Source organism: Neophocaena asiaeorientalis, unplaced genomic scaffold, assembly GCF_003031525.2.
Source record: "Neophocaena asiaeorientalis asiaeorientalis breed wild unplaced genomic scaffold, Neophocaena_asiaeorientalis_V1.1 scaffold47, whole genome shotgun sequence".
Classification (NCBI taxonomy): Eukaryota; Metazoa; Chordata; class Mammalia; order Artiodactyla; family Phocoenidae; genus Neophocaena; species Neophocaena asiaeorientalis.
In genome coordinates, this window is record NW_020175399.1 from 573,972 (window position 1) to 600,215 (window position 26,244).

Below are 26,244 nucleotides of genomic sequence, written 5' to 3' on the forward strand. Positions count from 1 at the left end.
CTGAATGGCTATATTTTGCTGTATGCATTCACTGTAACTTGTTTACATGATTCTCCACTGTTGATCATTTAGCCTAAACCCAATTTTTCCCCTATTAAAACAGCATGGGAATGAACATCCTTATGGCTAAATTTTTCATCCCTTTATTCAATAAATATTCGTTATTCGTTGAGTACCTTTACTGTGTGTCAGCCATTGTGTTTAGTATTGGGTTACAACAGTGAGCACAAAACACAAAGTTACTACTCATGTGGAATTTAAATTCTAGCAGAAGAGCAGTTGTTAATCAGATAATCACATTGTTGAATATGTAGTTTATAACTGAAATGGATTCTCTGAAAGAAAAGGAATACTGTTCTGTGAGAGAATATAGCCAAGGATCCTGACTGGGGTTAGGGAAGACCTCATTGAGGAAGTGCTGCTTGAGCTGGCGGTTAACTAATTGGAAGAAGTTGAGGGCAGGTTGCTGTTTCAGAGAGAGAGATTATTCCAGACAAAGTGAAAGGTATTGTGCAAAGGCCTTGTGGCAGGAGGGATTATAGTCTATTTGAGGAGCTGAAAGAAAGGTAGTGTGGCGTGAACACTGAAAGCAGTAGTATAAGACATGACGAGAGAGGAAGCTAGAGGCCAGGGCAAGCAGAGCCTCATAAGCCATGGTATGGACTTTGATCTTTATCCTAGGAGTGATAGGATGCCACTGAAGGGTTTTTCTGTTTGTTTACTTCAATTTATATTTTTTATTAATTAAAATTTTATTAATTTTTTAAAAAGGTAACACATTCACATGGTTCAAAATTCAAAAGGAACAAAAGGATACAGAATTTTAAAAAAAATCTTCCCCCTACCCTGTTCCCCCTCCCAGAGGCAAACATTATTACCAATTTCTTTTGTATCTTTCCAGAGATGATCTTTGAATATAAAAACAAATATTTAGGAGTGCCCATCTCTTAACAATTTCACCAAAACAAAGTATTATCTTTGCTAATCTGATCAGATAAAAAATATATCAGAGTTGTTTTAATTTGCACTTTTTATTTGTATGAGTAAAGTTGAGCATCTTTTTATATTTAGGGCCATGTGTGTGTGTGTGTGTGTATATATATATATATATATATTTAGCAATGCTTTATTTTTGAATTTTTGAATTTTATTTATTTTTTTATACAACAGGTTCTTATTAGTTATCTATTTTATGCATATTATATGCATTGAAGGATTTTAGACTGAGTAATATCTGATTGCAGGCTGAACTAATCAGACCAGGAGCAGAGCGGATGCAAGGAGATCAGTTAGGAGATTGTTGCAGTGGTTTATGTGAGAAAGATGATAGCTTGGATTACATTTGTGGTGGAAACAGAAAGAAGTAGACAAATTCAAGAGATTTTTAGGAAGTAAAATTGATTCATCTTGGAGAATATTTATATATTTTTTTAAAGCATTAAGTTCCCAGAAGTGGAATTCTCAACGCAAAGGGCAGAATTATTTTAAAAGCTTATGGCAGATATCACATTGCTTTCCAGAAAGATTATTTCGGTGCACTGTCCCATTAGCAGTGTATTAGAGTACCTATTTCCATATACCTTCACCAACAATGAGCATTAACTTTCTTCTTATTTTTTAATACCTTTTACAGAAATTGATTAGATACTTCAATTTTTAAAATACATTTATTTATTAATTTATTTTTGGCTGCACTGGGTCTTCGTTGCTGCACGCGGGCTTTTCTCTAGTTGCAGTGAGCGGGGGCTACTCTTCGTTGTGATGCGTGGGCTCATTGCTGTGGCTTCTCTTGTTGCAGAGCATGGGCTCTAGGCACATGGCTTCAGCAGTTGTGGCTTGAGGGCTCTAGAGTGCAGGCTCAGTAGTTGTGGCACACGGGCTTAGTTGCTCTGTGGCGTCTGGGATCTTCCCGGACAGGGCTCGAACCCATGTCTCCTGCATAGGCAGGCGGACTCTCAACCACTGCACCACCAGGGAAGCCCAGATACTTCAATTTTTAAAATGGGGATTATTTCAACAACTAAAATAATATAGTAGTTTGGGAATGTGTGTACATATTTTGGCTTTGGAAAGTGTAGGTTTCATTCTTAATATTCTGTTTCTAAAAGCTGAAACTAAAACAAAAAGATTTAATGGGAATGTTGCCTCGGGAACTTGGGAAAAAGAAAAATGTACGGTAGATTTAAGTCAGATTAAGTATGACTGGCAAGTTATGTTTTTGTTGAAATTTTTAACAACCCAGCTTCTGTTCTATATAGTCAATGCCAAGACTCATACTTTCCTAAACACTGTATTGTAACTGTGCTCTGTCATGAGGATGGACGTAGGGTTCCAAAATATCTTACATAAACATACTGATAAAGAGGCCAACGTATGTAAAGATTTTGACCACAAAGATGGAAATATGGAAATATTTCTTAAATTTTATGTAATATTTTGATAGCTTAATAGATAAGAAATAAATATATAGATAACTTCAAATAAATGTATGGATAACTTTTTGACAATATGAGGATGGCTATAGCTGAAAGTAAGAAATTTAGAGAAATAAGTAGCTTTTAAAAAACTATTGAAATAGTTTGAGTTTAAAAGATATTGACCTTAGATTCAGAATAAAAGTTATGTTTGTAATGTTTTCGTATTTTCCTCAAATATTTACATAATTCTACACTATTGAACTATATTTATTTTTGAAATGACATGTTACTCACTGCTTTTGTTCTCTCTTTCAACAGTTAAAAGATGTTGATACTCAGAAAATCATAAAAGCAATGCTCTCTTATGTGTGGCCCAGAGACAGGCCAGATCTACGAGCTAGGGTTGCCATTTCCTTGGGATTTTTGGGTGGAGCAAAGGTAAGAATAAGAGAAATTATGTATTGTTTGTTGCTATAACTAGGAAATACTATGACATTTTCTAGTAAAGAAACTTAGGCTGATATAAGTCACTTTGGGGAGTATTGTCAACATTTAGGGCCCTCATTTATGTAACTCTTCTATTCAGTCAGCAGAAATTATATGATAATGCCTGATTTATCTATGTATCAGACTTATAACAGCCTCAACCTAATGGAATTCTTCCTGAAACCAGTGTAAGATACAGGATCGTGGGTTGTAACAAAGCATAAGGAACTTGTAAAAGAAGCTCCTCAGAGTCCTGCTGGCTTTTATTTAATACATATTTCTGGTAAGCTTAGTTTTCAGTTCCTAGTAAATTGAAAAGAGGATGAAGACATTTTAGGTACGTTAATAGTAAACAGCAGTGTGACATGAAGGGAAAAATAAAACAGAAAAACTTAAAAAAACCCAAAAGCCGAAAAGCTGGGCATTTTGGTACATTCAGTATAGGGACCCTCTACATCTTAGCAGCCTCCTCAGTTCATCACTATACTGTAACACATTTTAATAAGGCAAAGTTATGATAATGATTCTGGGCTTTCAAGAAGAACTCCTTTCAATTTATTCAGATTTTAAAGTCAGTGAATTCTATTATCTTTAGGTACAATATATAGTCATAGTACATATTATAGTCTCAAGTCAGGCTTCCTGGGCTCTGCCTCTTACTAACCTTGTAACCTTGGGTAAATTGCTTACTGTCCATTCCTTGGTTTCCCAATTTGTAAAATAAGGTAAAATAGGGTTGTCATAAGAATTAAATAAATTAACATATAAAAGACTTAGAACAATACCTGGCACATAGTAAAACATTATATACGTGTTAAAATAAAAATAGATTTGGATTTCCATCAGAAATATGGTACAAAAAAATGTCTGCTCAAAAGTATAAATGAGATTTGGCTATAATTTGGTTATCATTCTATGTATAAGGGTTAATACATTGTTTTAGAACCCAGTTCTTATCACTTATTTCTTCTCTGTGTCCTGTGTGTTCCCTTTTATTTACTCATTCTTTACCCTATCCTAAAAATATTTGCTGAGAACTTGTCATACAAGTATGGTTCTTGGCCCTGCAGGGTGTTCAAATATGAGTAAAGCACATTTTTTTCTCAAATTATAAGGATAAGACAAGTTTTACTTATTGTCATAATACAACATAGGTCACAAATGATTGAAAATAAGTACCATTCAAGTATTGGAGGGCTTCAAAGGAAAGAACCACCAATATGGGGAGTCAGGAAAGGTTTCACAGAGGAGGTGATGTCTGAGATAGGCCTGGATTGATGAGTAGGATTGTTACAGGTATAGGAATAACATGGACAAGATGAGAGAGATCATATAGTGTGAGTGGAGAAGTGAGTAGTCCAGTTTTGCTCTAATGAAGAGATAATGTTTCAGAGGAATTAGAAGTAATCTTGGAAAGATAAATAGAATTCCTACTGTGAAATACCTTAACTGTAAAACTGTAGAATTTATTTAATCATGTTGGAAGTAGGAACCTCTATTTTGAGTAGAAGAGTAATAAGGTTAGAGCTGTACTTTAGGGAATTAATTTGACTGCTGTATAAGATGAATTAGGGTGGTGAGAGACCTAAAGTAGGGATACCATTCATTCATTTTCATTTCATGCATTCATTCAGCAAACACTTACCAGCCAGTTAGGAGGCTAATGTAATAGCCTAGATGAGAAGTAATAGTAGTTTGTACTGGAGCGGATGATAGAGATGGTAATATGGAGAGAAGAGATGCCAGGGATATTGTGAATTAAGGAAGGTAGAATCAACAAGACTTAGCAATGGATGAGATATTAAAAGTAAAAAACAGAATAGGATTCAAAGATGATGCCAAGGATGAGAGAATGATAATGCCTTTAACAGAAGTAGGTAGTAAGTCAGGAAGTCTTGTTTGGGAAGATGAAAATTTTGGTTTCGGGCATGTTAAGTTTGAGGTGCCAGTGGAACATCAAGTGGCTCATAATACAAAATGCAAGACAAGCTCAGGAAGCAGCCCAGGGCTAGAGATATTGAGGTGATAGTTGAAACAATGCAAATTAATGAGTTCATCAAAGAAAAGAACAGAAATAGACAACAACTGCAGACGTCACTTGTGATAAATGTGTTCCTGTAGGGAAGTAAATAATAGTGGAAAAAGAGAAGGCATGATTAGAGAGTAAAACCAAAATAATTCAGTCAGACTCCATCTATTTTCTTGTCTCCTTTCTCATCTATGGGCTCTGGTGAGTACTCTCCCAGCGAACTTCGCTGGGAGAGAATTTAAATGAAGATTCTGAGCAACAAACCAAGAATCCATACTTTATTCTCTTTGTCAAGCCGAAAAGAGAGAACTGTATTACAAATCTAATTTTGTTAGCTAATGTTGAAAAATTTTAACTCATATTCATTTTTAGAACAGTATTGGTTGCTGAATTGTCTTTTACCTACAAATTACTGAAGGATAAGGATTCTTCTGAGCTCCTGTGCAAGGCAGTATTAGCAAATTGCTCTTTATTCCTTCATGTGATTGTAAGTACCTTGCTGACAAGTGAAAGGCAGATTGTTTTCTGGACTTTCTTTTGAATTGAAGAGAGCAGATTAGAAGATGACCAAGCTAGTCAAAGGGAGGAGTCCTAAGTACTGACATTTGTGTTAGACTTTGTTTTTAGAGTGAATTTCAGTCCTTCAAAATGTAAATTTTTGTTGTTTGGTGACAGGTCGATATCAGGTATAAAATGCAGACCAAGTTAACATCCATAAGGACTGAAGTATTTTCAGAAGGCTAATATTTGATTCTTCCGTCAACAAACACTGAGCACCCATAGAATGGAAGGTGCTGTACTAATCTCATATAAACTGATTACAAGTAAACAGAAATTAATATAGAGAAATAAGTTTTCCAAATGTATGTTTGATTTCTTTTGGATCAGGAAAAGGAGGAAATTACCAGGTGTTATGATGCATGCTGGTACTTTCAGAGCATATATATTAAAAGTTTTCTTTCACTAGGTAGGAACTACACCACAGAGCAACTTTAGGAATGCAGAGCATAGTAGTAGCATTTAACCATTCCTAACATCATTTGTTCAGCTTCTATACTGTCCTCAGTTTAAAAATAATCACTCTCCCAAATCTTTAAAACCTAGTCATTATTTATTTATTTATTTAACACCTTTATTGGAGTATAATTGCTTTACAGTGTTGTGTTAGTTACTGCTGTATGACAAAGTGCATCAGCTATATGTATACATATATCCCCATATCCCCTCCCTCTTGTGTCTCCCTCCCACCCTCCCTATCCCACCCTCTAGATGGATACAAAGCACCTAGCTGATCTTGCTGTGCTATGTGGCTGCTTCCTGCTAACTAGCTGTTTTACATTTGGTAGTGTATATATGTCCATGCCACTCTCGCACTTCGACCCAGTTTACCCGTCCCCCTCCCCATGTCCTCAAGTCCATTCTCTATGTCTGCGTCTTCATTCCTGTCCTACCCGTAGGTTCTTCACAACGTTTTTTTTTTCTTTAGATTCCATATATATGTGTTAGCATATGGTATTTGTTTTTCTCTTTCTGACTTACTTCACTCTGTATGACAGTCTCTAGGTCCATTCACCTCACTGCAAATAGCTCAATTTCGTTTCTTTTTATGGCTGAGTAATATTCCATTGTATATATGTGCCACTTCTTCTTTATCCATTCATCTGTCGATGGACACTTAGGTTGCTTCCATGTCCTGCCTATTGTAAATAGAGCTTCAATGAGCATTGTGGTACATGACTCTTTTTGAATTATGGTTTTCTCAGGATATATGCCCAGTAGTGGGATTGCTGGGTCGTATGGTAGTTCTATTGTCAGTTTCTTAAGGAACCTCCATACTGTTCTCCATAGGGGCTGTATCAATTTACATTCCCACCAGCAGTGCAGTAGGGTTCCCTTTTCTCCACACCCTCTCCAGCATTAATTGTTTGTAGATTTTTTGATGATGGCCGTTCTGACTGGTATGAGGTGATACCTCATTGTAGTTTTGATTTGCATTTCTCTAATGATTAACAATGTTGAACATCCTTTCATGTGTTTGTTGGCCATTTGTATATCTTCTTTGGAGAAATGTCAGTTTAGGTCTTCTACCCATTTTTGGATTGGGTTGTTTGTGTTTTTGATATTGAGCTGCATGAGCTGCTTGTATATTTTGGAGATTAATCCTCTGTCAGTTGCTTTGTTTGCAAATTTTTTCTGCCTTTCTGGGGGTTCTCTTTTCCTCTTGCTTATGGTTTCCATTGCTGTGCAAAAGCTTTTAGATTTGATTAGGTTTATTTTTGTTTTTATTTCCCTTTCTCTAGGAGATGGGTCAAAAAGGATCTTGCTGTGATTTATGTCATAGAGTGTTCTGCCTGTGTTTTTCTCTAAGAGTTTGATAGTGTCTGGCCTTACATTTAGGTCGTTAATCCATTTTGAGTTTATTTTTGTGTATGGTGTTAGGGAGTGTTCTATTTTCATTCCTTTACACGTAGCTGTGCAGTTTTCCCAGCACCACTTATCAAAGAGGCTGTCTTTTCTCCATTGTATATTCTTGCCTCCTTTCCCAAAGATAAGGGGACCATATGTGCATGGGTTTATCTTTGGCCTTTCTATCCTGTTCCATTGATCTGTATTTCTGTTTTTGTTCCAGTACCATACTGCCTTGATTACTGTAGCTTTATAGTATAGTCTGAAGACAGGGAGCCTGATTCCTCCAGCTCCGTTTATCTTTCTCAAGATTGCTTTGGCTATTCAGGGTCTTTTGTGTTTCCATACAAATTGTGAAATTTTTTGTTCTAGGTCTGTAAAACCTGCCATTGGTAGTTTGATAGGTATTGCTTTGAATCTGTAGATTGCTTTGTGTAGTATATTCATTTCCACAGTGTTGCTTCTTCCAATCCAAGAACATGGTATATCTCTCCATCTATTTGTATCATCTTTAATTTCTTTCTCAGTGTCTTATAGTTTTCTGCATACAGGTCTTTTGTCTCCTTGGGTAGGTTTATTCCTACGTATTTTATTCTTCTTGTTGCACTGGTAAATGGGAGTGTTTCCTTAATTTCTCTTTCAGGTTTTTCATCATTAGTGTATAGGAATACAAGAGATTTCTGTGCATTAACTTTGTATCCTGCTACTTTACCAAATTCATTGATTAGCTCTAGTAGTTTTCTGGTAGCATCTTTTGCATTCTCTATGTACAGTATCATGTCATCTACAAACAGTGACAGTTTTACTACTTCTTTTCCGATTTGGATTCCTTTTATTTCTTTTTCTTGTCTGATTGCTGTGGCTAAGGCTTCCAAAACTATGTTGAGTAATAGTGGTGAGAGTGGGCAACCTTGTCTCGTTCCTGATCTTAGTGGAAATGGTTTCAGTTTTTCACCATTGAGAACAATGCTAGCTGTGGGTTTGTCATATATGGCCCTTATTATGTTGAGATAAGTTCCCTCTATGCCTACTTTCTGGCGTGTTTTTATCATAAACAGATGTTGAATTTTATCAAAAGCTTTTTCTGCATCTATTGAGATGATCATATGGTTTTTATCCTTCAGTTTGTTAATATGCTTTATCACATTGACTAATTTGCGTATATTGAAGAATCCTTGCATTCCTGGGATCAACCCCACTTGATCATGGTGTATGATCCTTTTAATGTGCTGTTGGATTCTGTTTCCTAGTATTTTGTTGAGGATTTTTGCATCTATGTTCGTCAGTGATATTGACCTGTAGTTTTCTTTTTCTTGTCACATCTTTGCTGCTTTTGGTATCAGGGTGATGGTGGCCTCATAGAATGAGTTTGGGAGTGTTTTTCCCTCTGCTATATTTTGGAAGGATTTGAGAAGAATAGATGTTAGCTCTTCTCTAAATGTTTGATAATCCGTATTGTTGTGGTCAGAAAGATGCTCAATACAATTTCAATTTTATTAAATTTACCAAGACTTGATTTGTGACCCAAGATATGATCTATCCTGGACAATGTTCCATGAGCACTTAAGAAGAAAGTGTATTCCGCTGTTTTTGGATGGAATGTCCTGTAAATATCAGTTAAGTCCATCTTTTTTAATGTATCATTTAAAGCTTGTGTTTCCTTATTGATTTTCATTTTGGATGGTCTGTCCATTGGTGAAAGTGGGGTTTTAAAGTCCCCTACTATGAATGTGTTACTGTCGATTTCCCCTTTTATGGCTGTTAACATTTGCCTTATGTATTGAGGTGCTCCTATGTTGGGTGCATAGACATTTACAATTGTTATATCTTCTTCCTGGCTCAGTCCCTTGATCGTTATGTAGTGTCCTTCTTTGTCTCTTGTAATAATCTTTATTTTAAAGTCCTATATTGTCTGATATGAGAATTGCTACTCCAGCTTTCTTTTGATTTTCATTTGCATGGAATATCTTTTTCCATCCCCTCCCTTTCAGTCTGTATGTGTCCTTAGGTCTGACGTGGGTCTCTTGTACACAGCATATATACAGGAATTGTTTTTGTATCCATTCAACCAGTGTATATCTTTTGGTTGGAGCATTTAATCCATTTACTTCTAAGGTTGTTATCAATATGTATGTTTCTATTACCATTTTCTTAATTGTTCTGAGTTTGTTATTGTAGGTCTTTTCCTTCTGTTGTGTTTCCTGCCTAGAGAAGTTCTCTTAGCATTTGTTGTAAAGCTGGTTTGGTGGTGCTAAATTCTCTTAGCTTTTGCTTGTCTGCAAAGGTTTTAATTTCTCCATCGAATCTGAATGAGATCCTTGCTGGGTAGAGTAATCTTGGTTGTAGGTTTTTCCCTTTCATCACTTAAAATGTGTCCTGCCACTCCCTTCTTGCTTACAGAGTTTCTGCTGAAAAGTCAGCTGTTAACCTTATTGGAGGTTCCCTTGTGTTTGTTGCTTTTCCCTTGGTGCTTTTAATATTTTTTTCTTGTATTTAATTTTTGATAGTTGGATTAATACATGTGTCTTAGCATGTTTCTCCTTGATTTTTTCCTGTATGAGACTCTCTGTACTTCCTGGACTTCATTGACTATTTCCTTTCCCGTATTAGGGATGTTTTCAACTGTAATCTCTTCAAATATTTTCTCAGTCCCTTTTTTTTCTCTTCTTCTTCTGGTACCCCTATAATTTGAATGTTGGTGCATTTGATCTTGTTCCAGAGGTCTCTGAGAGTGTCTTCAATTCGTTTCATTCTTTTTTCTTTATTCTGTTCTGCAGTAGTTATTTCCACTGTTTTATCTTCCAGGTCACTTATCCATTCTTCTGCCTCAGTTTTTCTGCTATTGATTCCTTCTAGAGAATTTTTTATTTCATTTATTGTGATGTTCATCATTGTTTGTTTGCTCTTTAGTTCTTCTAAGACCTTGTTAAACGTTTCTTGTATTTTCTGCCTTGTATTTTCAGGATTTTGGATCATCTTTACTATCATTGCTCTGAAATCTTTTTCATGTAGACTGTCTATTTCCTCTTCTTTTGTTTGGTCTGGTGGATTTTTACCTTGCTCCCTCATCTGCTGTGTGTTTGTTAGTCTTCTCATTTTGCTTAACTTACTGTGTTTGGGGTCTCCTTTTCACAGGCTGTAGATTTTTAGTTCCCGTTGTTTTTGATGTCTGCCCCCAGTGGGTAAGTTTGGTTCAGTGGGTTGTGTAGGCTTCCTGCTGGAGGGGACTAGTGCCTGTGTTCTGGTGGATGCAGCTGGATCTTGTCTTCCTTGTGGGCAGGACTGCATCTGGTCATGTGGTTTGGGGTGTCTGTGAATTTACTATGATTTTACACAGCCTCTCTCCTGATGGGTGGGTTTGTGTTCCTGTCTTGGTAGTTGTTTTGCATAGTGTGTCCAGCACTGGTCCTTGCTGGTCTTTGAGTGGAGCTGGGTGTTAGCATTGAGATGGAGATCTCTGGGAGATCTTTCACCATTTGGTAATTTGTGCAGCCGGGAAGACACTGGATCAGTGTCCTGAAGTCGGCTCTCCCACGTCAGAGGGTCAAGCCTGACACCCGGCTGGAGCACCAAGACCCTGTCAGCCACATGGCTGAGAAGAAAAGGGAAAGAAAGGAAGGGAGGGAGGGAGGCAGGGAATGAGGGAGGAAGGAAGGAGGGAAACAATAGAGTTATTAAAATTTTTTTAAATTATTAAAAATAAAAAAGTGCTTTAAAAACAGAAAGAAAGAAGAGAGAAACCAGGACAGACAGAACCCTAGGACAGATTGTAAAAGCAAAGCTATTCAGACAAAATCACATAAAGAAGCATACACATACACACTCACAAAAAGAGAAAAAGGAAAAATACATATATACGTTTAACAAAAAAGGGAAGAGAGCAAGCAAATCAATAAACAAATCTACCAATAATAATAAGCTCTAAATGCTAAACTAAAATAAACATAAAACCAGAAACAGATGCAGAAAGCAAACCACAAGTCTACAGTTGCTCCGAAGTCCACCGCCTTAATTTTGGGGTGATTCGTTGTCTGTTCAGGTGTTCCACAGATGCAGGGTACATCAAGTTGATTGTGGAGATTTAATCTGCTGCTTCTGAGGCTTCTCGGAGAAATTTCCATTTCTCTTCTTTGTTAGCACAGCTCCTGGGGCTATGCTTTGGAATTGGCCCTACTTCTGCATGTAGGTCACCTGAGGGCATCTGTTTCCCGCCCAGACAGGACGAGGTTAAAGTAGCAGCATATTTGGGGGCTGTGGCTCACTCATGATGGCGGGAGGGAGTGGTATGCAATGAGGGGTGAGTCTGTGGCAGCAGAGGCCAGTGTGATGTTGCACCAGCCTGAGGCGCGCCGTGCGTTCTCCGGGGAAGTTGTTCCTGGATCACTGGACCCTGGCAGTGGTGGGCTGCAGAAGCTCCCGGGAGGGGCGGTGTGGATAGTGACCTGTGCTGGCACACAGGCTTCTTGGTGGCTGCAGCAGCAGCCTTAGCATTTCATGCCCGCCTCTGGTGTCCGCGCTGATATCCGCGGCTCGCACCCATCTCTGGAGCTCGTTTAGGCATTGCTCTGAATCCCCCCTCCTCATGCACCCTGAAACAATTGTCTCTTGCCTCTTAGGCAGGTCCAGACTTTTTCCCGGACTCCCTACTGGCTAGCTGTTGCATACTACCCCCGTTCAGGCTGTGTTCACGCAGCCAACCCCAGTCCTCTCCTTGGGATCTGACCTTGAACGCTGAAGCCTTAGCTCCCAGCCCCCGCCCGCCCTGGCAGCTGAGCAGACAGGCCTCTCAGACTGGTGAGTGCTGGTCAGCACCCATCCTCTGTGCGGGAGTCTCTCTGCTTTGCCCTCTGCACCCCTGTTGCTGCGCTCTCCACCGTGGCTCCGAAGCTTCCCCCCTCCGCCACCTGCACTCTCAACCAGTGAAGGGACTTCCTAGTGTGTGGAAACCTTTCCTCCTTCTCAGCTCCCTCCTGCTGGTGCAGGTCCCATCCCTATTCTTTTGTCTCTGTTTTTTCTCTTTTCTTTTGCCCTATCCAGGTACCTGGGGGAGTTTCTTGCCTTTTGGGAAGTTTGAGGTCTTCTGCCAGCGTTCAGTAGGTGTTTTGTAGGAGTTGTTCCACATGTAGATGTATTTTTGATGTATCTGTTGGGAGGAAGGTGATCACGTCTTACTCCTTAGCCATCATGAATTGCAAGTCCCTTATTTATTTTTGAGTAGTACTGCAGGTGTGATTTATCATTTGTGTGCATTAGATGCATTGTTAGCCCTTTCGTTCCTTGGCTTCCCATTTTTTTCCTCAACCTGATTACATGCTTTGGCATATAAGCACTTTGGACCAATCTATGCCCCTTTATACTCAGATCTTCCCTATCTCCTCCACATACTTCTTGGAATTTTAGGGCAGGGTTCAGGAACCTTTTCAGCTCTAATTGAATACCACCCAGCCATCTGAGCAGTGTGTGGTGGTTTCATAACAAGGCCTAAGGCATCCATGAAGGATAAGGAAGACAGAAAGAGAGAAATGTTTAGTGAGTAGAAGGAAAAGGGAGGCTTTCATGGTTAACATATGGGACCACAGCATACCATCTGCTTGCTTATTTGCTTTTTAATGCTCTTTTGATTCTGAGATTCTTAATGCTGTCATTGCCTCCAACAAAGATTTTTAAGATAAACTGTATTATACAGAGATGTTTTGCAACCCAGAGGAGGCCAAGAGGATGGATTGGTATTTCTTCTATCCAAGTTACAGCAATTCTCTTTTAGTACTGTAGAGTTCTGTATGAGGTATAGTTTAGTGGTTCTATTGCCACAAGAGACACAGAGATAGAGACAGAGAGAATACTCTTTGCCTTCATTCCTTAAATCCCTACAAATTTTATGCAGTACCTTTTCTTATCATCCACATACATCATAGGAGTATCACATCATCATTAATCTCTTCTAAGGATTTTAAAAATTTCAGTCTTTCTCTTAGTATGTTACACTTAATATGTAATATAAGGATTTAAGGAAAATATAAAACACATTTATTGAAATCATCTGATTTTATAAATGTTTTAATATTGTAAAAAAGTTTACTCATATTCTCTAACCACTACCATCTTGGAAACCACTTAGTTGACAGAGAAATTGGGGTCACAAAAAATTAAATATCAAGTACAAAAAGATATTCTCACTAATCTGTTAGAAATGAAAATAAGCTATTTTAAAATTATAAAATAGTTTCAGGGGAGAGTGTGATTTATAAAAATATTATCAATACCTCATTTCTTCAAGAATGCGTCTATTATATAGAGTAATGGATAATATATGTGTCAGTCCATCTGGGCTGCTATAACAAAATGCCATAAACTGGGTGGTTCATAGATCGCTGTCTTTTTTTGTAACCTCAAATGATGTAGAGGGCAAGAAGGGTCTCTGGGCACTCTTCTAAGGGCACTAATCTCATTCATGAGGGTTCTGCCCTCATGACCTACTCACCTCCTAAAGGCCCTGCCTCCAAATACCATCATCCTGGGGGTTAGAATTCAACATATGAATTTGGTAGGGGGAAACAAACATTCAAACCATAGTAATATGTACTAAATAAACACTTGTTGACTGACTATTAGGTATAAGGTACTGTGCTTAGGCAGCTGGGAATACAAAAATGAATAAAATGTGGGCTTTGCCCTCCTGGAGTTGCTGTGTACTGAAGGAGAAGAATATACAAATAATGATAAAATATATACAACATAAACACCCAAAGGGAGTCACAAATGAAGCTATAGGGGAGTTCCAAGAATTAGGCATTTAGGGAAGGCTTCATGGAGGAGCTAGAGTTTTCCAGTAACTACTGTCTTCAAAAGATTAATGCACTTTTTGCTTAACTTTGATACTTTAAAATTTTCTGAAAAACATTTTTAAAAGTAAAACAATGCTAACAATGCTACCTGAAGCCTTTACTTAAGTTGAGAAGTGTGATTTATACCCTGGAGTATTTCTTTAATTAAAATACTTTATATTTTAGAGAATTTTTAGGCTTACAGAAAAATTGAGCTGTAAGTATAGAGAGTTCCCTCCTCCCAAAAGCCCCCCCACTAAATTTCTTCTATTACTAACATCTTGCATTAGTGTAGTACATTTGTTACAATTGATGAACCAATTATAAAAAAATACTTTATTCTTATTAACTAAGTTCATAGTGTACATTAGGATTCCATTCTTTGTGTTTTAGTTATATGGTTTTGGGGAAATGCATAATGTGAGATACCACCACTAAAGTATCATACAGAATAGTTTTACTGCCCTGAAAATCCGAGGCATTCCACCTATTTATCTCTCTCTCTATCCTCCTGAATCCCTGATAACCACTGATCATTTTGCTGTCTCTGTAGTTTTACCTTCTCCAGAATGTTATACAGTTGGAATTATATAGTATGTAGCCCTTTCAGACTGGTTTCTTTTACTTAGGAATATGCATTTCTGGATCATTTGTGTCTTTCTTTTTATTTGATAGTTCATTTCTTTTTATTGCTGAAAAATATTTCACTATATGGAGGTACCATAGTGTTTATCCACTCTCTCTTTGAAAGATATCTTGGTTGCTTCTAAATTTTGGCAGTTATAAACAAAGCTGCAATAAACATTAGTGTACAGGATTTTGTGTGACATAAGTTTTCAGTTCATTTGGGTAGTTACCAAGGATTGCAATTGCTAGATTGTATAGTAAGCCTATGTTTAATTTTGTGAGAAACTGCCATACTGTCTTCCAAAGTGGCTGTACCATTCTGCATTCCCACTAGCAATGAAGTTTCTGTTCTTCCATATCCTTGTCAACTATTTTAATAGGTGCATAATGGTATCTCATTTTTCTTCTGATTTGAAATTGCCTAGTGACACATGGCATTTTGCATCTTTTCATATGCTTATTGGCATCTGTATATCCTTCTTGGTGAAATGTCTGTCAGGTCTTTTGCTGATTTTTTATTTGGGTTGTTGAATTTTAAGAGTTCTCTGCATATTTTGAATACCAGTTCTTTATCAGATAGATGTTTTACAGATATTTTTACTCAATCTGTGGCTTGTATTTTCCTTCTCTTTACAGTGTCTTTCACAGAACAGAAGTTATAAATTTTAATGAAGTCCAACTTATCAGTGTTCATGGATTGTGCCTTTAATGTTGTTATTTCATGTCACTGGCAAACCAAAGGTCACCTAGATTTTCCTTTATGTTATCTTCTAGAAGTTTTATAGTTTTTTGCTTTACATTTAGGTCTGTAATCAATTTGGAGTTAATTTTTGCAGAAGGTGTAAGTAAGGTCACTGTCTAGATTCTTTCTTCTTTTCTTTTCTTCCCTTCCTTCCTCCCTCCCTCCCTCTCCTCTCTCTCTCTCTCTCTCTCTTTCTTTCCCTCTCTCTCTTGCTCTCTCTCTCTCTCACATTCAGTTATTTCAGCATCATTTTTTGAAAAGACTATCCTTTCCCCACTGGGCTGCCTTTGCTCCTTTGTCAAAGATCAGTTAACTATATTTGTGTGTATTTGTCTATTTCTGGACTCTCTGTTCTATTCCATGGATCTATTTATCCATTCTTTTCCCAATACCACAGTGTTTTGATAAACTTTATGATAAGTCTTGGTGTCAAATAGTATCAGCCCGTCAGCATTGTTTTTGTCTTCAATATTGTGTTGGATATTCTGGATCTTTTGTTTTTCTATATAAAATTTAGAATCACTTTGCCCCTATCTACCAAATTACTAGCTAGGATTTTGATTGGGACTGAACTGAATATATAGATCAAGTTTGACATCTTGACAATATTGAGTCATCCTATCCATGAACATGGACTATCTCTCTGTTCATTTAGTTCTTTGATTTCTTTTATCAAAGTTCTATAGTTTTCCTCACGTAGATCTTGTACATGTTTTGTTACATGTATACATAATTTTTTGGTACTGATTTCAATGGTGTTATATGTTTAATTTCAAATTGCATATTGTTCATTGGAGGTATATAGGAAAGTGATTGACTTATGTGTATTAGCTATGTACCTTGCAACCTTGTAACATGCAACCTTGCTAGAGTTGCTTATTAGTTTCAGGAGGTTTTTTATTATTGATTCTTTTGGATTTTCTACATGGATAATCATATCATCTGCAAAGATGGTTTTACTTCTTCCTTCCCAACATGTATACCTTTTATTTCCTTTTCTTGTCTTATTGCATTAGCTAAGGACTTCCAGTACCATGTTGAACAGGAGCAGTAAGATAGGGCGTCCTTGCCTTTTTCCCAGTCTTAGGGGTAAAAGCATCTAATTTCTCATCATTAAGTATGTTGTTAGCTATAGGTTTTCTTGTAGATGTTTTAATCAAGTTGAGGGAGTTCCCCTCTATTCCTAGTTTGCTTACAGTTTTTTTTTTTTTATAATGAATAGATGTTGGATTTTTCAGGTGCTTTTTCTGCATCTATTGATAAAATATCCTATTTTTTCTTTAGCCTGTTGATGTGATCAATTACATTAATTGGTTTTTCAATGTTGGACCAGCCATGCATACCTGGAATAAATCCCACTTTGTCATATTGTATAATTATTTTTATACATTATTAGATTCGATTTGCTAATATTTTGGTGAGAATTTTTGGTCTGTTCATGAGAGATAGTGGTCTATAGTTTTCCTTTCTTGTGGTGTCTTTATCTGGCTTTGGTACTAAGGTGATGCTGGGCTCATAGAATGAGTTAGGAAATGTTCCCTCTATCTCTGTTTTCTGTAAGAGATGGTCTTTACCAATTGTATAAGTACTTTATCCAGTTTTCTATTCTCCTTGTTTTGCCTTGCTAATCAGATCTCCCTTTAGTGCTCTTGTTCTTTCTTTCTCTCCTTCTGATCTTTTAGGGACCAGAGAGGTAATTAAACAAAGAAACAAAATTCCCTTTTACCTCTTCACATATATTAGACCCTTCTGAGCAGCACTAGTTACAGAGCCCTTAATTATCAGAGGCTGCTGTAAAAGAGATTAATTATTGAGAAATTTAGATATTAAAAGTTATGAAAGAATTGGGTTCCTCAGATGAGATAGATAATACTTTTATGACCAGGAAGGGAAAAGTCATTTTAAAATCCGGAATTTGAGACCCTCAGCAAACTGACCATGTTTTGGCATCATATAGATACAGCATACTTTTGACTGTTCTTTATGGTGATTTTACTTTTTCCTTAACTCTGTTCTTCAATCAGTGTCCCAAATTGTACATTTGCCTGTTAAAATTAAATGAATTCAATTTCCTAATAATATACCAGTTTCTGTGAAAATTAAAGAGTTTAGCAGATTATTTATATATGTGATTTAAACTTTTTCATCTGTGAAAGAAAAAGGTTTTGTGAGAATAAGTCCCTTTATTTCTTTTGTACTTAAATTAATGGGTACAATGCAGTTATAGATGAAACATACCATTTGTCACATGGTTATAATCTAGTAAAAATAACCAGTTTCTCAATTTAGAAAGGAAAGGGGGTATGAAACTTCATATTGAGTCACTTTTTATTGAAATACACTATCATCAAGCTTTATTTTTAGACATTTCCAGCCACTAGGGGAGGTAGATGGGATGAGACCTGTGATACTGGCTTTATTTTTAATATACATGCAATAAAATGTACTTTTTTGATATACAGTTCTATAATTTTTAACACATGTGTATATTTGTAAAATTACTGTCACAGTCAGGATGACACAGAAAAGTGCTATTGCCCCAGAAATCTCCTTTGCGTAACCCATTTGTAGATATACCCTCTCCAAGCCCCTAACTGCTAGGTATCATTCATTTGTCCTCTATCACTATAGCTTTGTCATTTTGAGAATACCATATAAATGGAGTCATATCATATATAAACTTCTGAGCTGGCTTCTCTAATTCAACATAATGCCTTTGTCATTCATCCAAGTCATTGACTCTATCAGTTATTCTTTTTTATTAATGAGCAGTATTCCATAGTATGGATGTACTAGAGTTTGTTTATCCATTTACGCACGTATGGACGTGTGGTTTCTTTCCACCCTTTGACAGTTATAACTAGAGTTGCTATAAACACACGAGTACAGGTTTTTGTGTGAATCTGAGTTTTCATTTCTCTAGGATAAATACCTAGGAGTGGAATTGCTGGGTCACTGTAGGTGTATTTTTAACTCTATAAGAAACTGCCAAATTATTTTCCAAAGTGGCTGTTTTTGTCTGCCACCACCAATATATGAGAGTTTCAGTTACTTCATTTCTTTTACTACACTTGGTATCATCAGGCATATAGTGGTATCTTGTGGTTTTAATATACTTTGCATGTGCTTTGTTGCCATCCATACATCCACTTTGGTGAAGTTTCTGTTCAAGTGTTTTGTCCATTTTTTATTTGGGCTGTTGCTTCTACTGTTGAGTTTAGTGAGTTATTTATATATTCTGTATGAGACCTTTCTCAGATATATAATTTGCAAATATTTTCTCCCAGTCTGTAGCTTGTTTTTCTTTATCTAATTTTTTTTGGGGTGGAGGCACTGTGTCAGGTCTTAGTTGCAGCACACAGGCTCTTCGTTGCAGCACGTGGGCTTCTTTCTAGTTGTGGTACATGGGCTCCAGAACACGTGGGCTCTGTAGTTTGTGGCACGCAGGCTCAATAGTTGTGGCATGTGGGCTTAGTTGCTCTGCGACATGTGGGATAGTAGTTCCCTGACCAGGGATCAAACCCACTTCCCCTGAATTGGAAGGCAAATTCTTAACCACTGGACCACCAGGGAAGTCCTTGTAGCTTGTTTTTTAATTCCCTTAATAGTGTCTTGTATAGAATAAAAGTTTTAAATTTTGATATGTTTCAGTTCATTTTTTTTCTTTATGGATTATGCTTTATTATGTCTAAGAACTATTTGCCTAACTCAAGGTCATCAAGATTTTCTCCTATGTTTTCTTCTAAAAGTTATTTTTTTTACCTTTTCCATTTAGATCCATGCTCCATTTTGTATTAATTCTTGTATCCAGTTTAAATGAAGGTTCATTGTTTTGTCCAGTTGTTCCTACATGAAGGCTCTCCTCTCCTCATTGAATTTTCTTTGTTTCCTATTGCTGCTGTAACAACTTATAAATTTAATAGCTTAGACAACACAAATTTATTATCTTATATTTCTGAAGGTCAGACGTCCAAAATTAGGTTTCACTGGATCAAAATAAAGGCATTTAGCAGGACTGTGCTGCCTCCAGAGGCTCTTGGGAGAGGATCAATTTCCTTGCCTTTTCCAGCTTTTTCTAGAAGTCACCTGCATTTTTGGCTCAAGGCCCCTTCCTCCATCTTAAAGCCAGCAGCATCTTCAATCTTCTTGATTTTGACTTTTGGCTTCTGTAGTCATATCTTTTTTCTTTACTTTGACCCTCCTACTTCCCTCTTATGAGGACTCTTTTGATTATATTCAGCCCACCCAGATAATCCAGGATACTCTCCCCAGCTCACATTCTTCAGTTTAATCACATCTGCAAAGTCCATTTTGCCATGTAAAGTATCATCTTCACAGGTTCTGGATATTAGTACATGGAGATGTTTAGGGAGCCATGATTCTCAGATAGATAGATTAGTGGAATGTCATCCTTTTCTGGACTCTGCTCTGTTTCATTGATCTATGTGTCTCTCCATTCATCACCACCACACTGTCTTCATTATTGTAGCTTTATAGTAAGTCTTAAAGACAGGTAGTGTGATTCTTCCAATTTCTTTTTCCAAAATTGTTTGGCTATTCTAGTTTCTTTGCTTTTCCATAGAGTTTTAGAATAATCTTGTCCGTAGCTACAAAGAAGCCAGATGGGATTTTTAAATGGATTTTTATTAAATCTCTAGACCAGTTTGGGGAGAATTGGTGTCCCTATTATGTTGATTCTTGTAGTTGATGAACACAGTATATCTCTCTATTTATTTAGATCTTCTGTGATTTATTTCATATGCATTTGTAGCTTTCAGACACTGTACATCTTTGATTAGATCAGTGGTTCCCAATTGGGGAATTTTGCCCTTTAAGGGGACATTTGGCAGTAACTAGAGGCATTTTTATTGGTCACAATTGTGTGGGGCTGGGGAGTGCTACTAGCTTGTGGTCGGTAGAGGTTAGGTACACTACTAGACATCCTAAAGTACACAGAACAGCCCCTGCCATAAGAAAGAATTATCTAAACCAAAATGTCAGTAGTGCTGAAGGTTGAGAAACCCTGGGTTAGATTTAACTTAAGGATTTATTTTTGTGGGGAGGGGTGTTGTAAATTTTTTTAAATTTTGGTTCCCAGTTGTTTATTGCTTGTATATTGATACATTAATAATTGTTCATTTGTATTGCTCATTATAATATATTGATAATTGTATTGATAATTATTGATATATTTGGAGTTTGGTATACCATTTTATTATCTGCTAGTTGCCTCTTTATTTTGTTGCATTGTTTCACTTTTCCTCCTATCTTTTGCATTATTTGAACAGGTTTTACTATCCCATTTTAATTTATCATGCCTTTTGGTCGATCTCTTTGTATAATTTTTTAGTAGTTGCTCTAGGAATTACAATATTCATACTTAACTTTTCACAGTCTACTTAGAATCAATAGTTTATCACTTCAAGTAGAATGTAAAAACCTTCCTGCCCTCTAAGTCCCTTTACCTTCCCTCTTTATGTTTACAAGTCATCTTACGTATTACATATACATACATTGAAAACCCCATCAGTCAGTGTTTTAAATTTTGCTTTTAACCATCAAACATATTTTAAAGAACTTAAGAGAAGAATATGCTACTATATTTGCATAGATATTTACTATTTCTTTTGCTTTTCCTTCATTGCTAATATTCCAGGATTCATTCTGCTTCTATTTCCCAAGTGTATGAAGAATTTCCTTTAGCAGTTCTTTTAAAGCAGGTCTGCTGGTGATTAATTCTTATTAGTTTTCTTTAATCTGAGAATGTCTTGATATTCCTTTCATTTCTGAAGGCTAATTTTGCTGTTTATAGGATTCTAGGTTAACAGTTCTTTTCTTTTACCACTGGAAAATTTTGTGCCACTTCCTGCTAGCTTCCCTGGAAATCTACTGTCTTCAAATTGTTTTTCCCTTATACTTAATATATTATTTGTATCTAGCTCTTTTAAGATTTTTTTCTTTGTCTTTAGCTTTCAGAAATTTAATCATGATGTGTCTTGGTGTGGATTTCTTTGAGTTTATCCCTATTTGGGGTTGCTCAGCTTCTTGAATTCTTGGGTTTGTCTTTGCCAAAATAGAAGATTTTTTTATTACTTTGAATACTTTTTCCAGTTTCACACTTCCATTCTTCTGGCACTCTGAAGAGGAATACTGGATCTTTTGTTATGGTCCCATAGGTTCCTGAGTCTTGTTTACTGTTTTTTTTTTTTAAGTCTGTTTTCTCTCTGTTGTTCATATTGAGTGCTTTCTATTGTTCTATCTTCAAGTTTACTGATTCTTTCCTTTGTCCTCCCCATTCTGCCATGGATCCCATCCATTCAAGTTTTTTTTTTTTTTTTTAACATCTTTATTGGGGAGTTTTTTTTTTAACTTCAGCTATATTTTTCAGTTTCAGATTTTTCATTTGTTTCTTCTTTTATGTCCTCTATTTATTTGCTGAGACATTCTATTTTTGTTGATTTAAGCATGTTCATAAATGCTCCTTGAAGCACTTTTATGATAGCTACTCTGAAATTCTTGTCAGATAGTTCTAACGTTTGTGTCTATTTATTGTATTTTCTTATTCAAGTTGATATCTTAGTCATTCTTGGAATGATGAGTGATTTTTGATTGAAACCTGGACATTTGGGGTATTATGTTATGAGACTCTGGATCTTATTTAAATCTTCTGTTTAGCAGGCCTCTTGTGGCACTGCTCCAGTGGGGATGCCTCGTTACTGCAAGTGCGGGTGAAAGTCCAGGTTCTTACCTTGGCCTCCATTTGTTCCTAGGGAAAGGGACTCCTTACAACTGCTAGGTGGGGTGGGAGTTCAGGCACCTCAGAAGATAAAAGACAAGCGATGGACTAGGAGAAAATATTTGTAAATCATATAACCAACAAAGGCCTATATCTAGAATATCTATAAAGAATTCCTAAAACTCAACAGCAAAAAACCAATCCAAATGTAAAATGTACAAAAGACACAAACAGATATTTCATCAGAGAGCACATGAAAAGATGTTCAACATCATTTCTGTTATGGAAACACAAATTAAAACCACAATGAAATATCATTATACACCTATTATTAAAATAGTTTCAAAATTTAAAAAAGTAGTGATGATACCAAATGTTGGTGAGGATGCAGAGGAACTGGGTCACTCATACTTTACTGGTGGGACTATAAAGTGGTACGGCCACTCTGAAAGAGTATAGCAGTTTATTAAAAAGTTCAGTGTAGACTTACCATATGACTTAGTAATTACACTCTTGGGCATTTATCCCAGAGAAATGAAAACTTATGACCACCTGTATGAAAATTTTCATAAAATCTTCATTTATAATAGCCCCAAACTAGAAACAACCAAAATATCCTTCAGGGATGAGTGGTTGAATAAATTCTGTTACATCTATGGAATACTACTCAGCAATAAAAAGAGATGAGCTATTGATATATGCATCATCCTTGATGAAGGAATATAAAGAGGTAGCACAAGGAAGTTCTTTTGTGGTGAGGGGATAGTTCTGTATCTTGATTGTGGTGATGGTTACATGGATCTGAACATGGGATAAAATTGCATGGAACCACAGAGATGACACATAAAACCACACACACCACTAATACACATTTTAAAATGATGAAAACTGAATGAGTTCTGTAGGCTAGTTAACAGTAATGTGCCAATGTACATTTTTGTTTTTGATATGGAACTACAGCTATATAAGATGTCATCATTAGGAGATGCTGGGTGAAGAGTTATGAGTCTCTGTACTACTTCTGCAACTTCCTGTCAGCTTATAATTATTTCAAAATAAAAAGTTTTTAAAAATTCACAGTTGTCTGAGGTGATTTAAGTCTAGTTCTGCTGAAAGCAGAATATTAGGGAAAACCAATATTTGCCACCCCCCCATCCCCAAAATATCACAACATCAATGGAACCCACATGTATATACTAATAAAAACATCTGTATATCCTTTCCATTTCTTTGGTGTTTTTCCTTTTCTTTAAAAAATTACTTTTATGGGAAAACTGACAGTAATCAACAATTATCATTACAGGTAGTGCTGTGTTCCTAGTGCTATGCTAACTGCCCTTTTCCTGCCAGTGAAAACACAGGCAGATGACATTCACATTCTTTACATACTTACAAGGATGCTCCCAAATTTGACCAAATGCAAACACATTTTCAAAAAAAAAATCGCGCAATTTTCCTGGTGATACATGAGTTTCAGTCAGACTCACTCTGTGGCAAAGATATAAAGGGCTGTGTGTTGTGAGAATTGCGTGCTAGCTATAACTATCACTTTTTCTCCCACTCAAGAAAGTGTATTGGAATGCAAGTGAGGGGATTTGGCCTTATATGGAGAACCTGGAATCTCTTCAAAGTTATTTAAATTACTTATGCCATACTTTTCAACTGTAACTGGTTTAAGCATTGCATTTGAGAGTATCCATTTTAGGCTGCAAAAGTAATAAAATAATGTTGTCCCTGCCTTATTAAGCTGCTGATGTGGCTATGGTATACAGGAAAAAATTCTGAATTTCAGGACAGACGTGGATTTTAATCCTAGCTCTGCTGCTTACTGAACAAGTCATTAAACCTCACAGAACCTGAGTTTTCTCAATTATAGGGATAATACCCATTTCATAGACTTATTTCATTCAGCTCTTACCTTTGTGAAAGGTACCTAGCACCATATCTGACTCATATAGCTGTTCACAAAATGTTTGTTTGCTGCAAAAGGTTTCACTCATGAAGGTGTCTTCATGCACCTGAAGACAAAGTGAATGATAAATATATAATAAAAATTATAAATACTGTGGTTTAAACTATAAAAATGAGGGGTTGGAAAATGGAAAGTGCCAAAAGTGCTGCAGGTTTTAGAGAAGGCATCATGATGGGAATGAGATTCAAAGTGGGTTTTGAAGAACAGAAGTGGAGGGGTAAATTGGTAGGGAGACCATTTCAAGTAGAAGCGGAAGACTGAGGACATATGATCATATGGGAATCAAAACTGAGAAATTTATACTACTTGAAACCTGCTATTCTATTAGATTATATTTGGGAACTTATAAATCTTAAAGTTTTAAGCAATTTTTTCCATAGTGTTACATTTTAAAAGTATTCCGACATTTGCTGTCTATTTTAATGATATTGAATATTAGAGTACCTGCTTGGTTGCTAAGACACTTGTATACCTTACTTTGAAATCTTGATTGGTAAGGTTTACATAGCTCCTGTCAGTTGTAGCTAAACTTAGGCTTGTTGATGATAAATTCTTTCTGTTTAATAAAGATGAATGATATAATAATGGAATATTAACGAGAGCTGGGATTTCAGTATTTTTTTAAGTCTTATAAAATTGTTTTCACATGATATTAATGTATATGAATTTCATTTCTTCAAAGAAAGCTTTGCCAGTCTTACCAACTTGCTATTCCTAAATGATGCTTGGTGTTTGTAATAGTATAACTTTGTAGAAAATGTGAAATGTGAGTGATTGACTAACTTGTCTTGAATATATGAAAGCATTATACTCTTTCTTTCTTTCTTTCTTTCTTTCTTTCTTTCTTTCTTTCTTTCTTTTGGTGTATTCTCATGGAGAAATAGGTTGGTTTTTGAAAGCATAATTTGATATTCATTGAGGTTTTTTCCTTAATAATGCTTTATTGGAGTATAATTGCTTTACAATGGTGTGTTAGTTTCTGCTTTATAACAAAGTGAATCAGTTATACATATACATATATTCCCATATCTCTTCCCTCTGGCGTCTCGTTCCCTCCCACCCTACCTATCCCACCCCGCAGGTGGTCACAAACCACGGACCTGATTCCCCTGTGTTATGCGGCTGCTTGCCACTAGCTATCTATTTTACATTTGGTAGTGTATATATGTCCATGCCACTCTCTCACTTTGTCACAGCTTACCCTTCCCCCTCCCCATATCCTCAAGTCCATTTCTAGTAGGTCTGTGTCTTTATTCCTGTCTTACCCCTCAGTAATTCATGACTTTTTTTCCCCTTAGATTCCATATAAATGTTTTAGCATATGGTATTTGTTTTTCTCTTTCTGACTTACTTCACTCTGTATGACAGACTCTAGGTCCATCCACCTCACTGCAAATACCTCAATTTCGTTTCTTTTTATGGCTGAGTAATATTCCATTTGTATATATGTGCCACATCTTCCTTATCCATTCATCTCCTGATGGACACTTAGGTTGCTTCCATGTCCTGGCTATTGTAAATAGAGCTGCAATGAACATTTTGGTACATGCCGCTTTTGGAATTATGGCTTTCTCAGGGTATATGCCCAGTAGTGGGATTGCTGGGTCATATGGTAGTTCTATTTTTAGTTTTTTAAGGAACCTCCATACTGTTCTCCATAGTGGCTGTATCAATTTACATTCCCATCAACAGTGCAAGAGGGTTCCCTTTTCTCCACACCCTCTCCAGCATTTACTGTTTGTACATTTTTTGATGATGGCCATTCTGACCAGTGTGAGATGATATCTCATTGCAGTTTTGATTTGCATTTCTCTAATGATTAATGATGTTGAGCATTCTTTCAGGTGTTTTTTGGCAATCTGTATGTCTTCTTTGGAGAAATATCTGTTTAGGTCATCTGCCCATTTTTGGATCGGATTGTTTGTGTTTTTGATATTGAGCTGCATGAGCTGCTTGTAAATTTTGGAGATTAATCCTTTGTCAGTTGTTTCATTTTCAACTATTT

The 26,244-nt window shown here is 36.4% G+C and overlaps 1 protein-coding gene across 1 annotated transcript in view; it reads left to right on the forward strand.

The window, feature by feature from the left end:
• ABCB7 (ATP binding cassette subfamily B member 7) overlaps positions 1 to 26,244 on the forward strand; it is a 126,132-nt gene that overhangs the window by 54,358 nt on the left and 45,530 nt on the right. The window contains exon 4 of the mRNA XM_024766419.1: positions 2,736 to 2,855. Coding sequence (XP_024622187.1) covers positions 2,736 to 2,855 — 120 coding nt within the window. The remainder of the gene's footprint in view (positions 1 to 2,735; positions 2,856 to 26,244) is intronic.